This window comes from Haplochromis burtoni, unplaced genomic scaffold, assembly GCF_018398535.1.
Source record: "Haplochromis burtoni strain Fernald_Lab_line unplaced genomic scaffold, NCSU_Asbu1 Contig_246, whole genome shotgun sequence".
In the NCBI taxonomy this organism is placed as follows: Eukaryota; Metazoa; Chordata; class Actinopteri; order Cichliformes; family Cichlidae; genus Haplochromis; species Haplochromis burtoni.
This window is the reverse complement of record NW_024582607.1, coordinates 638,570-663,360: the sequence shown is the minus strand read 5'-3', so window position 1 is coordinate 663,360 and position 24,791 is coordinate 638,570. Positions and strand designations below refer to the sequence as shown.

General features: G+C 41.4%; 1 protein-coding gene across 5 annotated transcripts; it reads right to left on the bottom strand.

Moving 5' to 3' along the window:
• Positions 1 to 607: 607 nt before the first annotated feature.
• Positions 608 to 24,390, bottom strand: usp19 (ubiquitin specific peptidase 19). 5 transcript variants are annotated; one of them, XM_014338671.2, is made up of 26 exons: positions 24,019 to 24,387; positions 22,616 to 23,000; positions 18,082 to 18,210; positions 17,715 to 17,851; positions 16,942 to 17,472; positions 15,551 to 15,935; positions 14,243 to 14,399; positions 14,071 to 14,142; positions 13,433 to 13,548; positions 12,860 to 13,098; positions 12,438 to 12,630; positions 11,885 to 12,018; positions 11,613 to 11,771; positions 11,390 to 11,500; positions 11,182 to 11,292; positions 10,977 to 11,078; positions 10,717 to 10,857; positions 10,516 to 10,634; positions 9,447 to 9,590; positions 8,144 to 8,535; positions 7,937 to 8,047; positions 7,495 to 7,711; positions 6,414 to 6,566; positions 6,080 to 6,246; positions 5,794 to 5,969; positions 608 to 1,779 (listed from the first exon to the last, which is right to left on the bottom strand). In XM_014338671.2, exons 2-26 carry the CDS (start codon positions 22,833 to 22,835, stop codon positions 1,639 to 1,641), a joined length of 4,557 nt encoding a protein of 1,518 aa, XP_014194157.1. In that variant the 5' UTR covers positions 22,836 to 23,000; positions 24,019 to 24,387; the 3' UTR covers positions 608 to 1,638. The 5 variants fall into 5 exon arrangements, with proteins under 5 accessions (XP_014194157.1, XP_042083097.1, XP_014194156.1 ...); XM_042227163.1 differs by having other exon boundaries at positions 12,860 to 13,092; XM_014338670.2 differs by lacking the exon at positions 608 to 1,779 and adding an exon at positions 1,792 to 4,204 and having other exon boundaries at positions 12,860 to 13,092; positions 24,019 to 24,390.
• Between the last annotated feature and the right edge of the window lie 401 nt (positions 24,391 to 24,791).

The window sequence follows — 24,791 nt, the reverse complement described above, 5'->3', positions numbered from 1 at the left end:
TTGCTGAATAACAGACTGCAGTTGTTTCCCTGAGCAATCCTAGCCCATTCTTCTTTGGAAACTCTCTCAGATGTAATGGTTTCCTGGTATAGACCTTGGTCTTCAGTTAACCTCACTTCATTTTCAATGGCAGACAAGTCAGTCACTTTGGTCTTCTGGAGTTAGTTCTTCACCACCTCCAGAAGAGCAAAAGAGCAACACGCGCTTTGAATCGTTACACAGTGACGACCAACACCCAGTTTTTCCACACACTAAAACTTTCCCACAACACAACACCACCAGGTTTCACTGTGGGAACGCTGCTCTCCCTTCATTCACCAAACATACGTCGTCTCTGTGATTAAAAAAACTGCAGAATCTTTCTCCAGGTTGTCCTCCACATACTGTATACTGACTTAAAGGTCTCTTCTGCAGTGGAGTTTTTTGTTTGTTTTTTTTGGTCTGCAACCTCATAGTCCATTCCTGTGTAGAGATCTTCTGTGTATCTCCTGTTTCGTGAACATCAACAATTCTTTTTCTCAAGTCTAAACAGAGTTTCACTTTTGGCGCAATGCTCGCTCAAAGCCTGCCGTTTATGCACAGAGAGAAGACTGCAGGCACCGGTGTCTTTAACTCTCAAAACTGTTTTTATTTATATTAACCATTTATATGCATCCACAGCAACATTCTTAATGATCCCCACATTATATACGCAGTCCATTACAAAGGAGGGTGAGAACATGATGCTAGACAACTTACAGGAAACAGAAGTAATGAAACGCAGCAAGAGGGGGTGAGGGTACATCTGACGAGGGGCTCGGGTTACATGCAGCCATGCACATTTCAATTTATACTGAAGCCTTTAGACAAAGCATCCACAGGAATGAAAAAACTAAACAAGTACAAAAAAATGAACAAAGCTAGAGAAAGTGAAGCTAAATCAAGTTTAGAAAGCAACGGGACAGAAAAAGTGTGTGCTCACTGTATTAAAAACAAAACACTAAAAAAAAAGGTGGGTCAGCACCATCTCATGTTTTCCTTAATGTGATGCTACAATTCCAGTCCATCTTGAATACACCACCACAAACAAATCAAACCAGGCAACTCAAACTTTAAAAGGAAAAAAAAACAAAAACAAACAACACATTTATATTACGACAATCATCAAAGTGTCCAAATATACCCTAATAATCGACCACAGGTCTGGTTAATGTTAGCAAGAGCCGGTTTTTAGCTTGAAACCAGACCACAAGGTGCTTTGGTGCGTGGACACCCTCTCTCTGGTAGGTGGTTGTTAGGTGGTGGAGGAGGAACTCCATTAGCAGCAGCTTTACTACTTACTGCTACTGTTAACAGGAGCTCTTAGATCATAAGTGTCCCCATATGAACTGAATGAATAAAACTACACATGTAACTTGTTAAGTCTTTTTCAATGGCTATTAATGTGAGTATATTAACAAAAGGCCTGTCTCAAGTGAGTGCAGTCAAATCCTCAGACCACCTGCAGATTTTTTTGCATTGCACCCCCCGGACACCTGATTCAGATGCCGGTGTAACCAATGACGACAGATGCGTCATCAGCCGAGGAGCTGCTCCCACTTGGGGGACCTCCATGGATCTCCACTCTCCTGTCCTTTCTTTCATCAGCCCTCATACTTGTTAGTCCACTTCCTCCATGTTGCCGTAGGATGGTGCTGCACACTCGCCGGAGTGGGCAAAGAGGTCAGACGGTACCTCAGGGGTCAGCGTAGGCGGTCCTTCGGCATCCAGATCTGTCCCAAATAGCGACTGGCTAGAGGCCTGCAAAATAAACCAAGCGTTCACATTAAATCACATTGGTTCAGCATTCAGAGTGTTCATGTGTGGGCATGAAACACACAAAGACCATAAACAGATGGAAATTTTATTTTCACAAAGTTTATATATTAGAAAGCAGCATTCAGGTGGAGTTATTGAGATACATTATTGCATGGAAATTAAAATAGGTTATGATCTATTCAATACACTACTTGCAATAACTCTGTAATATTATACAGAGGCATCAAAATATAGGTTATGATTATTGTTCTTTTGCAATTAACATTTTTAAATTAGGCCCAACACACACTCACACACAAAGATAACTTTATCAGTCAAGTCCATTAAATCATTAGCCAATCAGCACTTGGAGGTCGTGCCCCCTAAAATACTTCTACAGAGTTGATTTGAGGAGACAAATTAGACAAACTAGATCAAGAACACTGTAGACAAATTTTAAAAAAAAAAATAGAATAAAGACTTGAGAATTGCATATGTCTGAATCAAGTATACAGTCTGATGGTGATCTGAGTAAGGCAGAGCACATACAGGTCTGTGTACTCTGACCTGATACCAGAGAAGGTTTCCCTGAGACCCAAATACACACTCACACACGATCATCACGGGATGACTGCAGAGCAAAGAACTGATCTGTGGACGGTGTGGAGTCTCAACAACACTTGCAAACAGTTAGTGGCTGTGGATGAAGTCGTCCAGCAACTTAAGCTGCTAAACAGAATTATTAATAAATAAATTTTAAAATTTTAAATTTAAAGAAGGCTCTACAAAAATACCTTTGCTTATAGCTTACAAGTAAGGAACAATTCATGTGTAACTGTCCTTTAGAGCTCCCAAATCATTCAGAATTTAACTCCATTTAAAGCAGTGCAATTTATAAACAGTACATTCAGGGGCGGACAAACATGTATAGTTTTATTGTTCTGAATATACTTTAGTTAGCCGCAAACTGCTCAAAAATAAACAAAAACAAATGAACAGAAAGAAGTCCCCACCACCCCCAAAAAACACAACCCCTTAACTTTTCAAAGCAGTTATGGCTTAGAGGTATTCAATAAACACACAATTAAAATATATATATATATATAATTAGAGTGTACTACAGTACATGTAAAAGAGGACATGTTGTCTTGACAAGATCAGAAATTTTAAAAAGGCCCCGAAATTCATTTTTCTTAATTTTCAGAATACAAACTAAAAGCAGCTACACACACAGACACACACATACATATACATACAATAAGAGGTTTAATATTTTCTTCTTCAAGAACACATTTTCCACCCATCATACATTTCTACTGTTAAAGGACCATATGTAGGATTTATGGGGCTCTATAAGAATATATTAATCATTGTTTTCATTAGTGTACAAACACCTGCAAATATAAACAGATGTCTCTCAAGTCACACAGACGGGAAGACCCAAACGGTTATAATGTAGATTTGCATAGGTGCTCCAAAGAAATGGGCATTAAGTTAATTGCCATTTGGAACCTCACCACTAGATGGCCCCGAATCCTGCACGTTGATCTTTTATGAGTGTAGTGCACTGGAAACAAAAGGCGCTTTTCAGTGGGTCCTTGCTATTCTATAATGCTCCTATAAGCATCTTAAAAAGGATCCTACACAATTATCTGACGCCTGAACGCATCTAAACAGGCTCCAAAAGAGCTTTCAGGGTTTGCGCTTCAACTCCACACATACAATGTATAATTAAGGCTGTCATGGCTGATCATCTGAGAATTATTACCCAAAGTGTGACAATAAAAACTGAAACTTTCTTTAGAAATGTACAGAGCTTGAAGCCACTTTAAAACAATGCAGAGGTAATGTAGTGAGAAATCTACACCCAGTACATCATTACAGTGTGGGGGTAGCTCTCCTGCAGCTTTAAATTAGCGTCTCTCACGATGAAAGAGTCAGCAGCTGTGACTTTAACATCAGCCTGTTTAAGTCTTAATATGTGAAGTAGTGCCGAGTATTTTAAAGGGTTTAGCCACTTCAGGTATTGTGGTGCTATGTAGAACACAAATATTTTACTGGAAAAACACTAAAAACATCTCTTCTCGTTTCTACAAACAGACTTTTTTGATTTCAGGGGCGGTCCAGCACGTAAACCCAGCACTCAGCTCCAGGTGGCTTTGTAAAGAAGAGGGTAGACCAAATTGACAAACAGAGCGAGCACTGCAGTGAGCGTGCCCAGAACAAAGTATCGTACGCAGTCGTCGTCGGGATAGTCCAACATCCTCTGCCTGCGGTGCCGCTGCACCGACTGTTCGGCTCCATCTTCCTCTTCCTCGTCTCTGTTTCTCTGTGTTCGGTGTCGCCGCAGCGCAGAGAGGAACAGTCCACGGGGCCCTTCGTCGAGCCCGTCGTCTTCCTCCTCCAGTTCCCGCCATATTAGAGAGGCCTGCGATTGGCGGGAAACCTGTGTCAGCTTCTGCGAAAAGGTGCGTGTTCTAACAAATACTACGATTACACGAGAAACCTCCAAATGTGTGTACTTGCTGAGCATAGTGATTTGTACGGAGATGACACGTGTGCTCTACTGAAACTGGGACAGTGAGGAGATTGTTCTTTAAGTGGGAATCAAATTTACAGGGGCCAGAAAATAAAGGGACATCTTCAAGCTCTTCTTACTAAAAGCCCAGGTTAAGAAATGTATATTTTAACCATTTTGTTGGAAACACTGTAACATAGTATATTCTTACCAATTTAAGCAAATTTTGTGAGATTGATATGAAATTTAAGCCTGAGCCTTGAAATCTCATCTGACAGCTTCTGAAATGAAAGTAACTGAACAAAGACTGTACAGCATTTATCCCAAAGGAACAAAGTGGAGTTCTTCACATCCAGCAGTGACATGAAGTCAGTTTTTAATAAATAATCTGTATATCATTTGCACTGTGCTCACATGGAAAGACAACTCAATGGTTCAAAGTCTCACTGATCAATACATGGCTAAAATGCTCCAGCAAAAAGGAGGACAGGAATGAAAAACAGCTTAAAAGTGAATATAAAGTCTTTAAAACACAATACTCTTCCACTAAAAACACTCACTTATTTAGCTGTTCATTTACTTACAAGGGAATCCTTTAATATCAGAGTGCCCCCCAAGATGTATGAAAAAGGACAATAAAATGCAGATTATACATTCTCCACTTATGTCTGTGAAGGTTCTCAGTCATCCAGGTCATCGTAGCCTAAGGAGCTTGGAAAGAAAAGCGTCTGGACTTCTTTAGGTTGTGTCTTCAAGCAACCTAAAGAAGTCCAGACGCTTTTCTTTCCAAGCTCATTAGGCCATTCTCCACTTAATTTTATACCCATATGGATTTGGATGTCTAAGCAAGATCACTTACAATACACACTGAAATTGCTTATAATGTGTATTTCCCGCTTTTCAATTGTCCACCAGATCAACAGCAAGATTTATTAATGATAGGGAATGATATTTAAAACCCCACAAAAAACCTCAAAAGCAGTTACACTCAAGTAGTGGGAAAAAGGGAAAAGAAAAAACCCACAAAGCTAATGCCACTTGACATCTGAGCTTTGCAGAGATTAACAGTGTCTCTCATGATGGATCCATCCATTATAAACCCACTGGGCTGTTTGTCATTAACAATGTCAGAGCACAAGCTCCTCTTGTCAAGACTAATTGAACAGAAGCAGCAGTTCTCAGAGAGATTTAACACACAGGCCTGTCTCTTAACACCTGGCAAGTACTGCCAGTTCCTCATTAGTGTGACACTTATAAATATCCCAAACCCCAATGACAGATGGACTCGATACAATGTACAAAGGAATAAACATGTACAACTCCCTCATTAACCACACTGACCCAAGCTAAAATCTTCCTACAGCCCATCAACCACACTCTAACAGTGACAGTTCACTCACCCCCACCCAAAAAACCAGAAAAACAACAAAAACGAAACTACAGAAGCTCTAAGTTAGCTGTGGGAAAAATTTCCTGTCTTATTGTTATGGCTCTCTCACCTGGCTGGCAGTAGCTCCTGCAGCAGTGGGCGACTCTGCACCTACAGGCCTGAGGAAGCGTGGCGGCCTCTCCACTGGGGAGTTTCGTCGCCGGTAGAACAGAACATAAGCGTAACGCGTCACCACTTGACTCTCGTCCACCATTGTCACGGTGCTGTCATCAAATAGACGCCAGCCTGAGAGTCAAGGAGGGAAGAGAGGCCGATAAGTGGTAGCAAGATGTCAGAGTGGAACTTATTGTATAACTTCCATATACATAAAAACAGATGCCACTGATCAGACTTACCAACATCACTGCGCTGGCTGTTCTTGTCACTTGGCAGGCGAGCGTAGGCAGTATAGTGGCCTCCTATCATTCCTCCATAGTGGTTGATGACCGCATACAAGTCATAGATAGGAGGCTGCTGCATCTCATCCTTCTGGCCAATACAGAACTTACTTAGATCTAGATTCCTGAAAGACGAGAGAGGCTAATGTTATAGAAACAAATACAGTATAGTATGATACAGTATTACTACTAATAATAGTCACACTTAGCTAAATAATTGACCAAATCTTTTTTTCATTGACATTCAAATGATGTGAAAATTAGGATACAAAAACATTTAGCTTGTATTGACCTGACTGGAAAGTCGACCATGTCATTGATCTTATCCCTCCAAATGAAACTCCTGAAGGAGAAGCGTTTGAGCTGAATGATCAAAACGTTGGGCAAACGCCACAGCAACAGTTGCTTGGAGGCCTCACGGTGCTGCTGGCACTTTGGACAGTACCTTAACACAGAGAGCAGAGATAAAGACCAGCTGATGAGACGAATGCACAGAATAATCAAATAAGACTTTTCACGTCAGGCCTGCACCGAATTTCATTTAAGAAGTTTCAACTATGAAGTTCACTAATGTATCTCTTAGCACAGTGTAGAGTAATAAAGTACTGGGCAAATGTTATGTCCTAATCCAATTTTACGCAGCAGACACCTGTTTACTTATGTTCACTATGATTCAGCGTTGAACTTGAACTCAGAAACTGAGAATTTTTAAAGTCCACTGGATTATTATCGTCACCATCACTACTGCAATGACTGTGGTACCTAAAGAATAATGCTGTGAAATAAACAATAAAAATACTGGTTGCCACCAGTTCTTCCCCTAGCCACGTAGCAGATGGACCCAGGTATAAATTCTAGATCTTTCCCATAAAAGTTGACCTCTGAACATTGTTTAAAAACCCGAGAGCATCATTATCCAAACTCAGTTTGTTTTGTTAGTGTATGTAACTGTAGTATACTGAGTTTTTCCCTTTCGATGTATCAACGTCTTTTTCTTTCTCTCTCTCATGTAATAATACACAAAGATACACAAATAAAAGCCTCTGTTTGAATGTCTATGCAGGATCTGGAGCCCTGACACTATCCAGCTACAGACCAGGTTGTTGGTTTAAGTGTTAAGTTTAGTTCCTCTTTTTGAAGTTTGTATACAAGATGTCTCCTAGTTTAGTCGCTGCTGTCTGGGAGTGGGAAAGAGAAAGTTAAACCTGAGTTTATCGTTACACAGGCTAGACACATTTACCACTTGGTATGTTCACCAAGTTTAGAATTACATCAGACAAAGTGGAATTTGTGAATAACCTGAAAAAGAGCTACACGTCTAGAATCACAATCGATGCTACATTATTTAGAGCTCATTTCTTAAAGACTCCTACCAAGCCTCTTCAGGTGCCAGCACTTCCGGCTTGGTGAAAAGATTGAGGCACTGCTCGAGGGTGAAGTGTCCCGCTCTGGCCGTCTCACTCAGAGAACCCGGGTCTTCCTCGTACTCCAGTTCCTTGGAGCTCACCAGCACATATTCCTTTAGACGCTCGTTGTTCTTCCACACCAGCTCCAGGGTTGCATCGTCAGGTATGTCTGCCAGTGCATCTTCTGCAGACGGGTTGATAGAGGAAAACATATTGATGTGTGGAACTTTTTCTGTTTTGTTTTTGTAACACTAAACCTCAGAAGCCTGAAAAAGTAAAAACGTATCTTATGACAGAAAAGTCTTGAAGAGGATTTCAATTTAGCACCATATCTTGCTAAATCAACCCAATATGGCAATGAAAAGAATAAAACTAAAGAAAATCAGTTCTGTAGAAAGTGGGGTGGTACCTCTCTCATCCAGCCTTTGCTCCTTGTTGTTTGCATCCAGCAGAGCGATGTAGAACTGACTAGCATGACCTGAAGCAGATTCACACGGATGCTGATACCCTGCGACTGCAGCTGCAGAACGTTCAAGAAGTTTAAATAAGAAGGCAAGAAAAAAAAAAAAAAAAGGCAAATCACCAAAATAATGAAGAATCTGTACAATACATTTACCTTCTGGCCGCACAGCCTTCTCACAGGACGTCTCTTTTTCAGCATGAGGGTCCAGAAAGCAACAAGAAGCAGAAGAGAGTGACTCGGAGAACCCTGAATCTGTGGTCCGTGTGGTGGAGAGGGACGTCTGGGAAGAGGAGAGGGACTCCGAGTCCCCTGAGTGGATGGCTGAGGCCTGAGCATACTCTGCCTGGGATTCAGGCAGCGAAGCGTGGCTCTCCAGCTCCAAGTTACCTGCTCCTACAGTACTGCTACCACCCACAGCTTCATCCTCCAATCCAGGACCGTCAGGGGAGCCTGCTGGCACTGGAGGGAGGTCTACTCGGGACTGTGATGTTTCAGGGGATGTTCTGCCTGACTGGAAAGGAGGCTGGAACACATTGACTGAAAACCTGCACACAGAGAGACAGTAAAGGTTATACTAAAAGTTCACAATTTAATATGTTCACATAATATTCATTATTAAATGCCATAAACATTAAACTCTGATTATTTTACATCAAAAAGCACAAGTGTTGACTGAAAAGGCATTCAGAACTTTTTTTTTTTTGTCATACTCTGAGCATCAAAAATGTTTCTGGGTGTTCACAGATCCATCTGTGTAGCTGGCACAGAGAAAATACAAAGTACAGCCAGGGGGATCTGATAATTGCTCAAGTTTCCAGCATTAAGACAGTGACAGGGGGAAAAAGGAAAACAGAGAAACTAAGTTGAATGAAAATCATTTTATAAAAGTAAACTTGAATCCTTTATTAATGACTTTTTGAGCTTTAGCAGTGGAGCTTGACAGAAAAGGATTGCTAACACCTACATAAAAATCACACTTCTTTATTCCATGAGAGAATATGGAATGGGAGAGAGCAGCCAAGTGTTAAAAGATGAAAAGCAAATAAATAAATATTTGTAGAAAAAGAGGAAAAGTAAAGGTCAAATAGATTGAAATGAATAGAAGACTGTCAGACATGTGTACTTTACGCCACAGACATGTAGACGTGTAATACAAAGAAACAATGCTGGTAGCAAACTTTGCTGCATATTTCAGCAGCATTTAATATGAACAGTTTATTAAAAATGTGATTAACAGTTACAAATGGCCCTTACATACATGAAGAATTTGTTTAGACACCATCCGCTACCTCCTTGTCTTTGTTTATACTTTTAGAATCGTCAAGTAGTTTGAGTTTTTTCTTCCATTAATCAAGTAAAACGAATTCCCAGGACCATCTCTAATTCAGACACGTCACGGCAAATTAAATATTAGCAAATCAAACACGATGACCTTGAAATAAAAGTGACTGTGTACCTGGAATAACCCTCTAGAAGCTGGACGAGCCGGGAATATGAGAGTCGAGACTCTGGCACACTGACCAGGAAAGGCAGGCCCACGTTCTCTGTGTTGGGTCGACACAGACTTTTGTGGTTGGGCCAGTGGGTTCTCTGACACACTCTGGAGAAACAAGAGCAGAAGAGTTAACATGTGAGGAAGTACAGAAATTTTATTGCTAACATATAATCTGCAGTTTCATCATTTATTTCTTATAGCATTTGATATTGTATTAAAGATGTTTATTAAAGTTAATTCCACCATGTTAACCTTTTATTACAGGTACAGCCAGAAGTATTTCATACACATTGCATGATTGTGCTCATTCAGAGTTGATGTTCAGTCTCAGTTTATTGAAGGTTTCAAGCTTTGTGAAGCTTGAAACCTTCAAGTGTCTTTTACACAATCTATTGTGTAAAAGACTTAGAACATAGAAGGCCGCTACACGCTTATAATACATATAGTACATATAATCTAGGAACAGGCTTGAGCGAAGGCCTGAATGTATTCAGCTTCTTGTTGCAACCTGTGGCATTTGAGTTTACTTAGTAACAGGTGACAGAAGATGGGTCAACAGGAGGACAAGTCAACGGGTATCTCCAGGGCCTGAAATTATCACCTTATTTGGGATGTTAGAAAGAGGAACTTCTGTGTCTGACTTTAGCTCTAAAATTGTCTCATTGTCTGTACAAGATGCAAATGATGTTCTTAGAAATACAAAAATATGTTATAGAACGCAACAGGGGCCGTCAAACCCTGATGATATATAAACCATTCTCTGTGTATTTTTGGCAGAAGACATATGCTGATGTTTTCTCTCCTGTGTGTTAATAAACTCATTGTTTGACTGCACTCTTCTGGGCCTCCGTGGTTTGTGTCACTGCTCTACATTGATTGATTTCGCAACACATGTTCATAGAAAAGTTAACCGACTGAATTAATAATATGATATGGGAGTCACTGGACTACAGCTTTCTTCCAGGCAATCCCTTGGAAAGTTCTTAATCAGCTATTTACAGTTGGAAAAAACATGTTTTGGAAAACTTACTGATTGCAGTAGCCAACGCGATAGCATCGAGTGCAACGCTTCAGTTTGTCTTCTTCAGACACCGGAGGCTTCAGGCAGGCAGCACATTTGGAGATGGGGATATTGGGGACCTGAAGTTTCTGCAGAGCAAACACAAGGCTGTTAAAATATTTGTAGTCACATATTTCACAGGTTTTCAAAATGTAAAAGCGAGATTTATACCTGCTGCACTTTGAACAATACCACTCTCTCTTTGGCCAGGTCTTTGGAAAGCACCTCAAAACAGAATAACATGTCAGAGGAGGACACGGTGTCCAGGGAGTGGGTAGGCAGGAACATTCGCTGGAAGCGGTTCTTTCCCACCTGAGATGGGGGGGAAGAGAAAAAGTGTCCTTGAGAAAGTCACCTCTAAATGTCTGCGGTATTATACGACACTCCCTCCTTTCCACAACACTGTTAAAGGAAATTTTAAAATGTCTAACCTCGGCCAGTCTGAGGTTCTCGGGTTTGACCCTCACACTTCTAGAGATAGATTCCAGGACTTCAGCAGTACTGGAGCTCTCCTTGCTCACACTCACTAAAAACTGACACATACAGATGAATATTCATTAACAGGTCACAAGAGACACCTTTGAATTTCAGCACTTAATAATTGATGCAGAACTGCAAAGCTGTTTCTTATCTTACCTTGATGGGTTTTTTATGAGGTTCCTTAGCGAAGTAGAAAACTGAGAGCACCTTTTGTTTCTGTGGCAACGGCACAGGCAGGTAGAGGAAGGGGTCAAAGGTGATAGATACCTGAAAAAGAGGACAGAGATGTCAATGTCAATAAACAGAAACCAAACATGTGTGTTTGTGGGGTGGGGGGGACTGAAAAATTGTGTTATTGTGTTACCTTAGAGCATGTGGGACACACCAGTTTGGACTTGAACTGACCCTGAAACAGATCTACTATAAAGGAGTCATTCCGCATCTTGTGCCTCTGCCATGCTTCCTCTGCCACCACCTGCACCAATAACAAAAAAACAAAACAAAACATCAGGTCAAGGTTTGACAAAATTCTAGCAGGAAACAGTTACCATTTAATCTCATCACATTAGCCAAAGAAAAACACTAACTTCGTCTAGCCGCCCGTCAGAGTCGACCGTTTCTGTGTAAGGTTTGTTCTGGATGCGGTTCAAGTCCTCGTGGAGTCCGTCCAGCAGGAATGCCATGAACTCCTGGGCATCGTGCTGGGCGTAACCAGTAAACTGACTTGCTTTACTCGCCACAATTGCCTGTGTGTTTGCAAACAGATGGAGAAAATGAAGGCAGATTGAAAACTTCCAGAGAAAAATTGCTGTAGAAGAGGAGAAGATCTCAGGAAAATCTCAGGGTGCCGCTTTTGTACCTTGAGTTTTGAGGGCTGGAAGGCGTGGTGCGTTCCTTTCCAAAGAGCCCTGAGCAGCACAGCAAAGCTGATGGCTAGCCTGCCTCCTGTTCCCAGTGGATTAGTGCAGTTGATTTCTGCCTCAAAGGCTCGGTCTGTGGGGAAACAGAAAATACAGGAATGCAAAAAGATAATATTTTCTATCAACCTTTGGCGAATTACATTGTTTCCAAGGAACTAGGTGACCCAGATTTTCAGTGCTCTAAATGCTTCAAGTCCACAAACTTCTGCAGTTGTAGCTAATGGAGATAAATCCTGTGGAAGTTCCTGAGCACTCATTAAGCCTGCCCCTGTGGGCCATGACGTTGTACCAAAGCCATAATAAAACATAGCCTGTTTTACTTTTCAACACAAAAACCCAACAACACGGTGCTCTTCTTGGCAACAGCATTAAAGATGAAGTAAATTATCCCTTTGGGTGTGCATTAGAGCAACATTTATTAAAACAGTGCTGAATTATAAATGTATTCCTGTATTATTTTTAAGAGGTAAAAAGAGTAAATCCATTATTTACCATGAAAGTAATCCCTGAGTTCTCTGGTGTTGGACAGGGACTGAATGACGCTGTTCATGAAGCAGGTGTTTCCGAGGTTGACCAACCCTGTAAAACCAGGCAAGCACACCTTCTTCTCTTCCTCTTCCTCATGGCGCTCGCTGCTGGCCGGAGGTGCGTGGGTCATGGGCTGCACCATGCAGGTAGGCTTAGGCTGGGAAACACACACTGTCATTTACTCTAGTTGTATATGTTTGTATGTACTTTTATTAGCCTCACTTAATAACTATTCACTCATCCCGACTCCATGGTGTCACCCCTGCTGCTGTCAGCTCTTATGACACACGTGGACCAAATGATAATAAAACTACTAGAAGTAAAAACAATATAACAATAGTAGTACACAGTTTCAAGTCTATATGGGTATTCATTAATCCATTCACCATGGTAACAGTAGGCTCTGGCTTGGTAATAGCAACGTGCTCAGAGACGGTGCGTGGAGCCACAGAGTCCAAACCCCCATCTTCCACTCTGGTTGGGGCCTTGGGTGTCTTGGGTTTTTCTTCCCCAACCCGCGGAGGCTCCTCCTTGGCTGGGAGGTTGTGCTGACTGCTGCCTGGCTGGCTCTTCTCCATGCAGGCAGGGCTGGAGGGCACAGCGACCTTAGCACCACCCACTGCACCTTAAACAGAGGACAATAGAGGTTGTGGTTAGAAAATGAAGCTCATCAGCAAGAGATGTGACAGGAATAATAAATATAGTTTTGCAGCAATATTCATTTACATGCCACGTTACAGAGGTCAAATTCCTGTACCTGAAAAACCCACATGCATTTGTCTCAACCACAAACAGTAAAGAAAAAACACTAACAAAAGACAACAAACTGCCCTAAATTCAAGCAATAAGTGCTGGTCATCTTTATTGTGGAACTTCTCTGGATTATCATGTCCAAAAATCCTGCAGAACAAAACCAAAGACTTTATCTAGTGTTGACAAGTAGAAGCCTGGCAGCAGACCTTGTGTGGCTTGGGCCTCCAGGCCCCCCCAGCGTTGGCTGTGCCTCTTCTTCAGAGTGATGTCCAGACGGGAGGGAGTGAAGGCGTAGCTGCACAACTCAGGCTGGATCAGATTCCTGAATCACAGGAAGGAGAGTACACAGGTCAGATTGTAAAGGCAAAAAGAAGTTCAGGGAGGTGAGTGATCTACGAGAATGTCATCAGTGCAACATTCCCACTTTGTTATTCATCACGTAATGTCTGGAAGACATTTATAACATTCCAGATATTAAACATATTTATGTTGTCCGCACCACTTCCATTTGTGCCGAGTGCTTAAACCCGTAAAAAGAAACCACAGATAAGGAAGCTTGATTCCACAAGTTTCCTTAAATGTGGTGACAGGTTCTACCTTGTAAGTTTGATGTCTTTGCCCTGATTTAACCCTAGTGATTTAGCACTCTTGTTTCTTCATGGCTAATTAGGCTGTTCCAATTAGTTAGATACTGATGAAGCTGGCCATGATTCCTGGAACAGCTCAGTATATCTGTACAGTTAGCCCACACATCTACACAGAAAAACATTCCGGTGTTGCGCTCTTCACCTGCTCATTTTAAGATTCTGGTTTCTAAGAAAGAACAAGCAAACTCCAACAGTACCTGAGTTTAACTTGCCACTTGAAGACTGTGTTCGGTCCACAATCTGAATGAAGCCGCAGAAAGCTGACATCACTGTAAAGGAAAGCCAAAGGAAGGTCAATCACTCACTGCTCTTTCAAGACTGGCCAAAAGGAAGCCACATGCTTTATTAGTAGATATTCATGGTCATAACCTTGTCTGGAAGATGAGGGTGAAGTCCTGTTCCCTGAAGATGACTCTGGCTGTATCCCTGCAGATCCCCTTCAGGTAAACATTGACCACCATCAAGTCTGTGCCCTTCTCATATGAATCATTCTTCACATACTGCAGGTTTACCATGGGCTCTGGGGCTGTGGGAAGTTTGGACAAAGTATTAACAAAAAGAAGTTAGGTGGTTTGTGCATCTGAATAGGATGCCTAATATGATCCCAGGAAAGGTGTTTAAGGTGTGCGGGACAGGTCCTGGTTGAGAGCCAAGGTTATCTCACAGCTGGCTTGGAACCAAAGATTTTAAATGTTTTCAGCATTTATATGTTGCAGTTGTGATCTTTGGTCATAAACCAGTTTCAAGAAAAAGAAAAGTTAGTGAGACTAAAAGAGAACTTTGGAAGGTGCCAAATTTTGGAATTTACTATTTTCACCTTCAATTATACGCTAAATAAATAAATAAATATTACACTTAATAATCACAGTATAACAAAGTCAGTCAAACTGGGGGGGAGGGGGGAATCAACCTCTCCAGACACCATTATGAAATGATCTCACCTGCTTTTGTGCAAAAACAACAAGTGCACTGTAAAGGCAACAACCGAACCTAAGAAAGTGAATGGTTTTACAGGTATACCACTGCTCTCTTACTCCATCTGACTGATTTTTCCTCTACTTTTTGCCACTGTCTTTGCACTGCACTGGTAGCATGACACAGTACATGTTGCACGGATAGTCCAGCTTCCCCAGATTAGCACATTGGTGCTGTTATGATAGTGCTCTCCAAGCCTCCCAGCACTGTCTTAAGAATGGATGAGACTCCAAGAGATGATCCATTACTCAAAGACAGCTGGACAGGGTTGTACACATTTCTAACCAAACTGTCAAAACAGACACTATGAGTGTGGTATGAGGGTCTTTAGTGGGACTTGTGCTAACGGAGAACCCCGGCTTGTCAACCAATATGAATGCACTACAGGTACTATGACCTGTCGCTGGTGACAAGGTTACTAGCAAAAAGCAAAGCTAGAGAAAAATCAGCAAATAGGGGACGTGGAAAGAGCAATGGTTTGGCTTCCACATGCAAAAACATTCCCCTTTTTGGAGTGGTCCTCTTGTTGCCTTTCCAGTGCATCTGCTCTCCTTTTGTTTGCACCAAAGCAGGTGAAATGGATTCCCAATGGTTTACACCTCCTCACTGAGCAAACCGATGTCCCCGAAATTGACTGATTGTGTGTTAAACTGTTCCCTTAACCTTTTTCAGAAGCGCATTTAAGCACCATATACAACTAACCATCGAGTTGCTTCATTTCCAGTAGCGGCTCCTCCTTCGACTGGTCCCGCTTCTCCTCATCGTCACAGCTGCTCTTCGTTTGGGCAACACCTGGGGGCTGGCTTTGCTTGGCTGGCATTCCCATCGCCTCTACTGGTACCACTTCCATATCTCCAAGCTGCTGACAAATCAGAGGATCCTGCTCTGATTCCTGCTCAACAGGTTTTCCAGCTGGCTCAGAGACTGTTCTGTCTCCCAGCCTTTGGGGAGAAGTCGAATTCATTTCCTTGTTGAAGGCGACAGGTTTAACACAGTCACTGGTGCTAAAAGGAGCTGCTGGCTGGCTCACACTGACATGTGTTGTTGCACCAGACTGGTCTGATGACTGGTTTTGCTTCTCAGCCAACTGAAAAAATACAAATAAATTAATACATTTAAAAAAACAAAAAAACAAAACAGGAGACATTTTAAAAATGAAAGAGCAACGTTCACTCCCAAAGTCCCCATAGGAAAAGGAGACTAAATGAATATCTATGAGCTACAGATTTTTCACATTTGAGAGGGTATACACAGCACCCTCTAACCTCTTATTACAGCAGTGACCAAAAACAAAGGATGCCATATACAGCTGATTATCCAGTGAGAGCTAAAGTATCTGCAAAGTTACTTTTGTGACCTTAGCTGTATGAAAACACGCCAATACACATGAGCAGACAGTCCTCTCATGTCTCACTTACTGCTCTTTATCTGGCAGGCTGTTGTCTGGTGACAGGTTTAGATGGCATCTGTTAGTATGTTGTGTAAAAATCTTTCATAAAATTACAAATCTCTCCCAAGCTCCAGGGACGCTTGGAAAAGGGGAGCCCACACATGGCAGATGGTGTTACTGGCTGTAATCGAATTAAATCCTAGTACTGGGTGATGTGTGGAAATAATCTGCAATTTTAGTCTTTAAATGAGTCAGAGTTGGGAAATTATTTAAATAAAAAAATAAAATAAAATGTTTAATCATTTTAAATATTATTAAATATGGAAATATATTATTTCTATTTATTGGGTTCTGCATGATTTTGGGCTCATTCACAATACGTCACATCCGCCTGACAGCTGTGTGTGACTATAAACACAATAAAAGAAAACAGCAATACTGTTGCTGGGGTAGCTAAGTGGCTGTGTAAAATAGAGATAGTACAATACAGACAGCTCTTTACCGTTGTGTGTTCACACTGTTTTGGTGTTTGTGAATTTTTTATTTCCCTGCCAGAGGAATCAAGTTTTTCTAACAGTTGGCAGGTTTCTTGCTTACAGGACAGTTAACAGCTCAGCTTACTGCAGTAAGTCAACTGTATCCAGTTATTTAAGGGCATGTAAAGAAACTGAATTATAAATCACAATATTATAGCTAATCTCACCTGAGTTCTGTTGGTAAGGATGGAAGCAGCTGCTTCTGCTCCCTGTTTCTGTCCACTGCCAAGAGTCTCAGATCTGTTGTCTCCACTTTTCTGTTCCGTCTGTGGGCTCCGACCAGCGGGCAGGTGGGCACAGGTGGATTTCCCGTTAGCTGCTGTAGACATCACAGATGGCAGGTCGGCTGATGCAGCGTCCTTAGAGGTCTTAGGCAGCCGTACAACTGTGCGTTTGGCACTAGGTTCCTGATGCGGTTGCTCTGCTTTCGTGACGGTAACAGGCTTGCTGCTGGTGGTGGAGCCATCTCCAGCTGTGCTTTTAACACCTGCAGAGTCCGTAGTGGCCTTTTCACCCGTCAGTTTAGTTTTCAGGCTGCGTTTGACACATGATTTGCTAACACCGCGTCTTGACTCGCTGTGTGCAGGTGACGAGGGAGGCTGGGGCTGGAGATGTGGAGTTTTCTCTGATGACTCCAAGGCAACGGGCTTCATGTCTGGTTTGGTCTCTATGGATACTGCCTCCTTCTTTTTATTTGACTAAAGCAGAGGAGAGGAGCCAGAAGAAAAACACAGGGCTTACTTAAAGCTTCAATGTGCAAGACTCTCCTTCAAAGATTAACTAACAGTCACGTCTGGGCAAAATGTTTTTCTAAACGTGGTGCAGAACCCTTATAACAGGTACAGTGTGTTGCTTGCAGGCTAGCATACTTACCTCAGTTTAATTTAATATTCTTTTAAACTTGTTTTGAATGAGCGATGAACAATTTTATGCGACTCACCTTTAGAGAAGGCCAGATGTGGAAAGGAATCTTTTTGTGCATGATGAGATGGAGGAAGCCTCCCTTTTCCTTATACTGGACTTTGCTACATGAGGCCTCGATTTCCTCCTGCAGCTGGCAGCTCCATTGCCTTCCATCTGAAAAATGAAAATGCACCGATTTTATTAGACCACAGCTCTACCTACAGTATCATTTCAAATAGAATAACTGCAATAAATCCAAGATATAAACCAAAGGATTAAGTTTAAAGTCCAAATTCCAGAGTTTGAAGGCTAAACTGTACAGCTATGTACTTTTGTGGTTTTATATTTTATGACTGACCCAGCTTCTATTTTGATCTCCACTTTTATACTTTGCTGTGAATTACCTGGGAAATCCACATTGCAGTGTGTGTCTGTGAAGGTGGTGTTTATGTCCTCTATCCTCTGCACCCCCTCGCCACAGCGTAGCCTGACAGTCACTTCGTTGACATTCTGCTTCCAGTCCACAAACACATCTTGAAAAAACAAAGAAGCAGGCATATGAGTTTTAAAGATGAGCAGGAACTTGAAAATTATTCCACCCTGATCACTCAGCCTCCAGCCTGAGCAACAGTGACCCTGTTAAAACGTAAAAACTTAAAAAAAAATCCTCTGGTTAAAAAGGAAATTTTAAAGTAAAAACCAATGAAGAGCACAGCATCAGTACAATGAACCCAAAGGAAAACACACTGAATGCACATGCTCACGCATTCACACAGACCACTGCGCTCATATGCTCAACTGGGTCAGTCTAGAGCACTCACGGACAGACCGAGGCAGACAGAATGCAGTGAACTCAGCAATTACAAATGGGACATCTAAAATTATCCACCCCACACAGACTGTATTCCAAGTAAACAATTGCAAGAAGGAAAATCATCAAGTCATTTGCATGCTACCGAGCCACTTCTTCAAATGTAGACTCAACACACTAACGTGGACAAAAAGAAAGAAACAAGAAGACGTGTACCACAAGGCTCATAGCACCCAGCCTTCATCAACAACTGGAGAGCCTCAACTTTCCCACACTCATTTCCTCATCCAATCTCTCCCCAACTGAATCACTCCAAAAAGGTCACAAGGAACACTCAATCCCCTTCAGCTGGTGACAGTCAGATTACCAGTGTAGCTGTGCCACTCAAATGACAGGAATAAACTTGTTGACATTTGTGACAAATTGTTTTGGGTTTTTTTAAAACACTTAACATGTGTGTTTACGTGTATTTTTTTGTGAATTCTCAGTATAATTAAAATTACACTACTGCAACAGTGGACTGTTACAGCCAGAATATATATACATATGAAAGGAGCAGACATGCAATCAAAGATTCTTGAACAGAAATCAATTGGAGAGCTCTCATTTGTTAAGAGCCCATAGTTGTCCTGCTCAAGCTAACAAGAGCCAATCACCATCTGAAAAAGTAAAGATATTAGCCAATCATGTTGTTGCAGTGTTGTTTGTGAAGTCCAATTGTGGACTTAGTAAAATTGTAGATAACAGTACTTTGGCTTTTTCTTGGCTTAAAGTAACCATATTGTCAAATAGTACGGAACTTATTAAGCACTCTGATTGGATGAGAGGAGACGGCGATTATGCTAGCACCGAGTATTGTGTGGAGGTTCTGAAACTTTGCTCGTGTGTAGAATTTTATTTTTTGCAGTATGTCATCATATTTGACTTGCACACATTAACACACATAGTACTCTCAAAGTGAAGTTTAGATTTTCTTCCCAATTTATTTTTCCCCAAAACATTTCAAAGATGGCTGCCGAGCAGCAAGAGTTTCTTTTAGAAAGATCTACAAAACTAGCAACTGGAAAAAAAATAACTTCTCAAAATCTATTTTTAATAAAGTAGCTTTTGGTTTAAGGTAAACTCATTTTGACTGTCACTACGGTTAGATCAACTACCAGCATGAATGTTGTGAACATTAAATTACATTTAATTTAAAGTGAGTCAACCAATTCAACTTAAATAGCATTTCACACAGTAATACTATTAATGAATAAAAAATGAAATGATTTAATTTGCTGTTTCCAAATACATTTTGCTTTGCATCACTGAACAGAGTTGGTGATTGCGGGTTTTGAATAATATCAAAAAATTACTGATGCCTTTTCATGAAAAGCCTACAGCTGGTTGAGTATCTGGCAGTATCTCAGCTAGAATAACATCCCTTCACTATGAAGAAGAGAACCAGCAAGACAAATGCTCTCACATTCAGTCTCATGAGAAACCAAACAGAGCCAGAGTAGAGCTCATCTATTAACACTACAAACAGCCGCACTGACCTGAACACAGTCTAGTCTGATGAGACCCACTAAGATAACGTGCAAACAATACTTCCAGCACGACCAAGTATATACAATCAAAGCACTGATTACAGGCATGAGCTGTGCTCTACATGATCAGGTAAATGCTGTATCACTACGTTCACATCAACATGAGATCCAATATCACCTTTAAAAGCTGTTATTAGTATCAAATTATGCAGGCTTAAAACAACAACAACAACATATCGAAATGTGTGACAATATGGTAGTCACACATGCTGAAGATCAGAACACGATGGACACCAAATCAGAGACGAACAGAGTAAATGCAATTGGCAACTGGAATAGGTGCTAAAAACGGGACAATCTTCTACTATGTTCCTTCCCCCTACTGGCCAAAAAGCTGTTACTGCTGGACTAAAGTGGTTATTGAATAGAAAATAAGCACTACAGTAATAGAGCTGTAATTGTTGCAGATTACAGCTCTATTACTGTAGTGCTTATTTTAGTTGCTAGGGAGGTATCTATGCTTTGAGTCCAAATCCACGAGTACAAATACAGAAAACAAGTAAAACAAAAGGCAGGCGAATCTCACGTGTATAGTTTACAGGTATTGCCAAAGACTATAGACTTTGGAAAGAAAAAGCACTGTGAATCAATAGCTTATTTGATCAAGGGCTTATGGAAAATGTGAGAAGCTTTGCATTAGCATTTCAACCTTCAGGGACAAAATAACTCACAACTGTAACCGAGTTAAGTGATTAATACTGCTCGATCAAGACAAATAAATGATGGAGGAAAAGGAAAAAAGAAAAGGAGAAACATCAAGAAGAAAGAAACCACAAACCTAATTTACAAATCTGTGCAAAGATTATGTGGACTCAAATAAATCCTTCAGTGGTCAGACAAGAAAACTACAGCTGCTTTTGTTTTAACCTTTAAACTGGAAAAGTATTCCATTATGTTATTCCAGAAAGCATGAAACGTTTTCTTCATCTTTTAACACATTATATTCAGTATCTACTAGAAGAAGATGGTGAGTCTCAGACTGTTACATTGTCATTGCTTCTGTGAGGCTCTTTATAATCAAAACTATCCATCCTCTGCACATGTCCAAACCACCTCAGCCTTGTCTCTAAAACACTGAACTTGAGCTCTCCCTCTGATGTACTCATTCCTAATCTTGCCCATCCTGTTCTCTCTCAAAGAAAATCCAAAGACTGTCAACTCTGCCACCTCCAATTCTGCCTTGTATCACTTTGTTAGTACTACCACCTCCAAACTATACATCATAGCAGGTCTCACTACTATTTTATTAACCTACTCTTTCACTTTCACATTCCTTCCGTCACAAATCAACCCTGACACTCATCTCCAACCACTCCATTTAACCTGTTCCGTCTTCTTCAACTCTCTTGTGCAAATTATTCCACTACACAGAAAAAAGTTTAGTACTGCAAAATAAATAAAATGATGACAAACTAAAAGCTGGGCATTTACATTTACACATACGTGTGCTACCAAATTCATATAATGTAGTTGTAGTTAATATTTTATTGCTGTTATTACTGTTTTATCCGATAAAGAAGTTGCAAAGGGATAAATGCCTCAACAATATCCTAAGGACTCTAACTCCACTGCCTTGGCCTGCACCTGGTGAGTGTAGGTGGCAGGTGATTTAAGGGGGTTCTTGGAACAGCCCTTTGAGTTTGATTTAAGGACACAAACTAGGGCCAAGCAACAAATTGTATATTTATTTCAGCTACAATTGTACTATTCATTAATTATAAAAAATAAAATAATGAGCATAAAACAATTTCTTTGTTATGTTTCTGTTTGCTATGAAGATTTTGTCTTGCTCTCTGTTATAAAATCAGCACATCTCTTTCAACTACAGCCATGCACTTTGGTCTGTCTGCTTCATCTAAAGGTAAATCTAGATCACTAGTGTGTTTCTGCCTTTAGTGCATATGGTGAAGGAGGACATGCAGAGAACTGGTGTGGCAGAGGAGAATGTTAGGACAGGATGAGATGGAGGCAAAATAATCTGCTGTGGTGGATCAGCTAAAGGAACCAGAAGAAAGAAGATGACGATTACTGATTGGCTGCAGATGCTTTTGTCTCTAGATCACTGAGGGTCTCTCACCCAGAGGACTTTGTTGACTTTTTATATAAATGTGCTTTTTAATGTGCATCTATAATGAAGTGAAATAATTACTGACAAAAATAACTGATCACAGCAAACAAATGAACCAGTTCTCCACAGGCTGTGGTTTGAGTAACCCTCCGGCTTACAGTGAATCTCTCACAAAGCAGAACAGGGACCACAATCACCGTCAGTAGCTAAAGTTCAAGATGGTGGAATTTGAGTCACCAGGAGGATGACAAACTCCATGGAAAAGCAGCTGAATGACACCAAAGCAACACAAGTGGCCTAACCAGCTTTCATGTAGGGAAAAATAAAATACCAGGGACACGCTACAGGGAATGAGGCTACATGGTTACCTTTCAAAACAAAACATTTACCCACATTTTAAGAGTAGACATCCACAAAAAATAAAATAATGTAAAAATGCGTGTAGCTGGGACACTTTTTGTAATTCTTACCTTTCTTGACTTCTGCAATAACCCCATCCACGGCTGCAGCAGCTGCTGCTGCCGCTCTCTTGGCCTCTCTGCTTTCCTGGTTGGCCCTGTCCTTCTGCTTCTTCTTACTCGTACTGGAGGGCAAGTCTGAGCCGTTTTCTCTGCCACTTCTCTGCTGAGCTCCACCACGGTGGCCCACCGCCTCACTCCCGGCCACACCACTACTGCCGCTGCTGGCCATCTTCAGGCACTTGGCACTGACAGGCCGCCCGTCGCCAGAGTCACTACCACTGCTGGGGTCTGGATCTGAGGTGTGCCTCTTCCTGCCTGGCCCGGCTATCTTGGCGATGATGCTGGTCTGAACTCTCCCAGAACAGAATCAGGAAGACTAGTGAGGGATGGGGACCTAAAGCATAGACAATTCACTGTCAGTTATCATGATGTGCAATTTACAAGATGTAACATAATATCAAACAGCTATGGGACTTGAGTAGGACACACACACCAGCAAACGCATGCACACATCCAGAGACAGGGACCTGCTGTGGAGCAGGTGTCAGATAACAGCAATGCTGAAAAAGAACATGACTATTGTGCCTTACAACAAAAAGCATATGGCTGAGCATAACATCGACTGAACCAGTCGGACATTGAGCTTTGCTCCGTTTCCTTAGCATAGCAACCGCAAGTTGCTAGCCCACAGTAAAATGACAAACAAAGGACAACAGATAAATCAGCCATTTTAGTTAGCGTTCAGTACAAACCATTTACTAAATAGCCGACCGCTGTTTATTAATCCGTATTGCTGAGCTTCCCCTTATCAAGCTAGTTAGCTTACTTACTGTAAGTTAGCCAATAACCAGCAGACTATATAGGTTCGTTTATTTTAAGGCACACGTGTTCGTGGCTGTCATGTGCCTGTAAATAATGAAGCATGTACATAGGTCTCCACGAGGCTTCAAACTAACCTTATATTCTCAAAGTCATGCTTTGGCAACTCTCTTTAAAAAACCTGCTAACCTTCAGAAGAGTAACATAACACCGTAACCCTGATGTACCTGGTCTACACTGCGAAATGTAACAATTGTTTATGTACATACCGTATCTAATTTCGCTGCTTTGACTTCTCGGGGCAGTAGTAAACAGTGGCATTACTTTCGCATACCGCCAGTAATGTTTTAATGGCTGTAGTTTATCTCCATTACCGTGTGCCCCAGCGGAGCGCCGGGCAGGTCGTCTAATCAAGCGCTGCTAGAGAGCTCCGAGCAGCTAAAGTCATTAGCCTCACGCTAGCGGTAGCTCAAACCAAACGGGTTGGTACGGCTATTCAATTTAAACAAATAAGACAAGACATCTCGTGACACCTGACGAACATTAGCAGTTAAAACACTACATTCATATTAACGTAACAACATGACACTTACGGGGATTTATTATGATGCTAATTCCGTTTTAACACACAATAGCGAGCGACTTCTTTTCGTTGCCCGGCTGCTAAAGCTCCCTTCTCGGCCGCAGGCCGCTATGCTCCTGCCCGAACTCGAAACCCCGTAGTCCACGGTGTTTCTAGAATCTTCTTTCCTTTAACCAGGGCCCATTTCTTCACATTTCAATTGCGAAGAAAATCAAGCAAAACACAACAGCAGAAATCCTGCTCAATCCATTGGTTTCATCCGGCCTCTGCGGGGCGAGTCCTACTTTGTTTGGAGGAAATTACAGCGCTGACCGGCCAAACCTGAAACGATTGCACGGTCACTTCCTGGCTGACATGCTCACGTGATCTCTCTCTCTTTCTCTCTCGCTCTATAACAATCTGCATTAGATTAAATTTCTCGATTTTTGATTATTATATACCACATTTATTATATTGTTCCGATGTCTAAAAAAATGTTCGAGACACTGAAAACCTTACGAGTCATCTAAGGAGCATCCCAGAGCCTCTGTAATCAACATTTAATGGCGCTCACGACATCCTTTTGTGCACCAATATTCTCACAGAAGTTAAGGACAGAGGTCTAGATTTAGTAAGCCTTGTCCCAAATAGGTCTCCATTATCTTGTTAGACTACAGTACGTAGTAGTTTGTCTGTTTGTCTTTTCCTGAAAAATGTATGTAACTTTGGTTTTGCAGCAACTACATTTAAAGCGCACCAAGAAACAAACCCATAACTTCCAAACCTCATTACAATTTTGGCTCA